This window comes from Orbicella franksi, chromosome 8 (assembly GCF_964199315.1).
Source record: "Orbicella franksi chromosome 8, jaOrbFran1.1, whole genome shotgun sequence".
Lineage (NCBI taxonomy): Eukaryota > Metazoa > Cnidaria > Anthozoa > Scleractinia > Merulinidae > Orbicella > Orbicella franksi.
Window position 1 is genome coordinate 11,090,268 of NC_138152.1, and position 4,014 is coordinate 11,094,281.

The window sequence follows — 4,014 nt, forward strand, 5'->3', positions numbered from 1 at the left end:
CACAAGCCGGCGTTTTCAAATTTCTGTTTGAAGAGCATTTCCGAAAAGGATTACAGGAGACGGTAAGACTAACCGTAGAAACATAGTCCGTGTTTTCAAATTTCTCAATTTTATTATGGACGCAACGTTATTTTGTCACTTTTTTCTCACAAATTGAAGTTAAATTCAATGATTCCGTCACAAGCCGCTACTTAGATAAAGAGCGGCACTGAGATTGTGTAACGGATCGAGGCAGCACCTCTGTTTGAGATATTCTTGTCTCCTTTTGTGTTTCTCTTTCATTTTGTCGTTGTCTGTATAGGGCTAGAATTCGACGAATACGTTTCAAGTAAAGACTATTACCTGCTTCAAGATGATTATTTTATAGTCTTTTTTACATTTATTTCAAGATTACTTACAGGATTGCTTACAACCAACACCGTATAATAAGAGATGGCGTGTTGTGTCGCTGCCATTCAGAGCTATTTCTGCTCATTGATACTCAGCTATAATAGACCGAGATGCTCGCTTGCATCTAACAGTTAATTTTTTTATATAAAGTACAAGAAACATATTACGCAAGACTCGATATTTTTCTTTCCATATGACAGTTTCAGAAGCTGACATAAGTATGACCATCGCGGTGCTACTGATGTCTCAGATGTTTTATAAACTGGACGCTCAGCAGTGTATAATTCGAGGCGAGTATTCCATCCGCGGCATGATGTTAAAAGGCCGTACCTTTATCGAGGAGAAGACCGGAATCTGGCTTAATTGTTTAGACAAGTGTGATGATGACGTCAGATGTCAAAGCTTTAACTACGTCATCAGCCAAGGCATATGTGAGTTGAACAACCGCACCAAAGAATCCAGACCTGAAGATTTTGTTCCGGACAGCCATCGCTTCTATATTAAACGATTCAGGAAAAGAGGTATTGTTCTTCTTTGAACAGTTCTTCTCTATCTTTTTTTGAGGATAGTAATTGTGTCGTATACAGGCGTGCCCAGAATCTCATTACATCCCGAGGACTACGAACGAAGCCCGCAGCTTTTCGTCGAGAGAGCTCAACAATAGTGGTGTTTAGTAATGACAGAAAAGCGCCAAGAAAAAAACAATGTTTTTGACTTTTCTGTTTTTAGTTCCCCTTGGATCCGTTGCCGAGTTGCCAGCTGAGTCGTGCGCCGAGATCAGGGCGAGTGAAGGAGAAGATGCAGTCAGCGGTAATTACTGGTTCGATTCAATTAAACCTGGCGAGGTAGTCCTGGCTCGTTGTGACATGTCTAAACTAGGTAACTAGACGTTCGGGGTTTTACTTCGATTTATTATTTACAAACCTCTTGTAATAAGCCTCATCTACGCGCTATAAAATGCCTCAACTTCCAGGCTGTTTCTATGATTAGAGTCTCTGTATTCTGCAAAATAAAGCATATTTGCGATGCGTACAACCTTGGCGGTAAATCAATTTTTTTACGAACTTTTACATTTAAGTTATTTCACCTTTCTATTAACGTAATCTAACCAGCACTATCAGTTTTAATAAACCCTTCTCGCAATAAACGTCCCCATAGCGAAAATAACGTTCAAGACATGGACATAGACTGTTTAATCTATGAGATGCTCTTCATAAAGAAGAAGCTTAGCTTTAAAACCCAATCAGGCTCCATTCGCGCAAAACTATTTGTTTAGAGTTAAAACAGCAATAGCATTTATGAAGGTCATGAAGCCGAGAGCTACAAAGATGGGTTTAAGGTCTACTATCTTCTCTCGACTAATAATTAACAGTCAAACAGACTCTATCTTCCTCGTGCAACTGACAGCGGGTGCTCAGAACCAGAAGATTCCCAAAAAGCAAGAAATTGTCTGTGGAACAGATATATTTCAAGGAGCAGATCCGTTGCCATTCCCAGACTGGATTATGATAATGATGGATATCTGATAAAGATGTTTTGTTTTTCTTTATAAAAAGTAAAAATTTTAAAAGTTACTTAGTTAGTGATCTCTTTTGCCTATTTGCTCCTGACCGGGCTCCGTCAAATATATCAACAGAAGCTATTGCAGTTTAATCCTTTCAATCTTTTCTTCTAAAACAGATATCGATGACTGCGCAAGTCATCCCTGTAAGAACAACGGGACCTGCACAGACGGAGTGAACGGATTCAACTGCAGCTGTGCACCAGGATTTAATGGCGCACAATGTGAAACAGGTAACTGCAACCAAAATTTATTTTCCTTCAGATGTTAGGAGTTTTTAATCTCTTTCTATGTCGCTTGCAGTGCTTTTATTGTTTAAAGTGCTTGAAAAGGGCAGAGACATATATTTTTGCTGCTGCAAAGTTCTATTGTATATGACCGATATGTGATAATAGATTTTTGGCCTGGGAAAGCACTTCTGTAAAAACTTGTGCAAACTTTCTGGTTGCGAGGATCAGGACCGGAATCTGTTACAGGGAAATATCTTCAGAGCCGCCAACAGCACTCAACACTTAGGTCCAACGATATCATTTTAATCCAAGAACGTAACAAAAGAATATTTTACAAGGCACGGCTATTTAAGCCGAAAACACAATTCTAAAGGTTTACGAAAAGTTTTTAAAAAATCTCAACTAAACATTATCTCATACATTTCAGGAAGCTCGATTAGCTGTAACGGAATTTGTAGTTTTCAACATTAATAACTTTCAAAACAATAAAGGGAGATAACAGTTCAACAAAAAGACTAACACAGGTAGTAATTACAGCTCAGCGCTTATTACAGGTATGATCTACAACAAAAACAGGTGTTTCTTACGGTTAATGAACTGGAATAGTAAACTACAACTTAGAAATGCAAAATGAACTAAAACAAATATATCTAAACCGAATATGTAAAATATACTAAATAATCTGATTTTCTCTCCTCACAGTTATTATCTTTCTACCTTTTTCCCTTACAACAGATATCGATGACTGTACAAGTCATCCCTGTAAGAACAACGCGACCTGTATAGACCGAGTGAACGGATTCAACTGCAGCTGTGCACCAGGATTTAATGGCACACAATGTGAAACAGGTAACAAAAGCCAAAACTAGTTAATTTTCATTGATATTCTACGGTTTTGAATCTCTTTCTAAGCTGTTTGCAGTGTTGTATCTTTTAACTTCAAGCATAGTTTTGTTATTGAGTTTTGTTGTTGGTTGTTGCAGGTTCTATCGAATGTGACCGTTATTAACTTTCTGCCTTATCACCTTGAAACAGATATCGATGATTGTGCAAGTCATCCCTGTAAGAGCAACGGAACCTGTACAGACCGAGTGAACGGATTCAACTGCAACTGCGCACCAGGATTTAATGGGACACAATGTGAAACAGGTAATCGTAACAGATAACATCACCAACCTTATAATTCGTGTAAATAACAAAACAGCGATGTTCACAGATACTTTTGCTTATGCATTTTTGATTAAAGAAAGCACATTGTTTCCAAAACTTTCTTTTTTCTCCATAATTCTATCCAGTTGACCTATCCAAGTCTCTAAGGAGCGAAATCTGGGCCGATAAACGATCTTATGCATTTTTGGTTATTTTGCAGATATTGTTGCTGTGGGATTTGTCGTATACCGTAAAATGCCGCTTTAAGCCCTGGGCTCGTATAACTTCATAAGCGGTTTTGTGTGGGCTTAAAGACGGGCAGGGGAGGCTTATTTCCGGGCGGCATATAAGCGAATAGAAATATTGTTTCGGAACGAGGAGTTATAACCTATCTGGGCAACGAATTAAAGCTAATATACCATTACGTTTGTAATACATTTATTGTGTAAACGGAGAATATGTTTCAAAAACATCTCTAAAACACTAGTGTGACTGGAGCAACTGGAAAGGACCAGAACGTTATGTGATTTACACATTAGATGGGCTCGTATCGGCGGGGGGTGGGGGGGGGGGGGGCTTATATCGGGAATAATATCTTTGTTAGCAAATAGAAGGGTTTATATCGGGGGAGGCTTTAACGCGGTATTTTATGGTATGACCGTTTTTAAATTTCTACCTTATCCC

At 38.5% G+C, this 4,014-nt stretch overlaps 1 protein-coding gene across 1 annotated transcript; it reads left to right on the top strand.

Annotated features, from left to right (window-relative positions):
* The first annotated feature begins 320 nt into the window (after nucleotides 1–320).
* On the top strand, nucleotides 321–3,190 carry LOC145495660 (uncharacterized). Its single transcript, XM_081475283.1, has 4 exons — nucleotides 321–911; nucleotides 1,120–1,269; nucleotides 2,884–2,943; nucleotides 3,165–3,190. The coding sequence occupies exons 1-4, from the start codon at nucleotides 584–586 to the stop codon at nucleotides 3,188–3,190; spliced, it is 564 nt and encodes a 187-aa protein (XP_081331409.1). The 5' UTR covers nucleotides 321–583.
* Nucleotides 3,191–4,014: the final 824 nt, after the last annotated feature.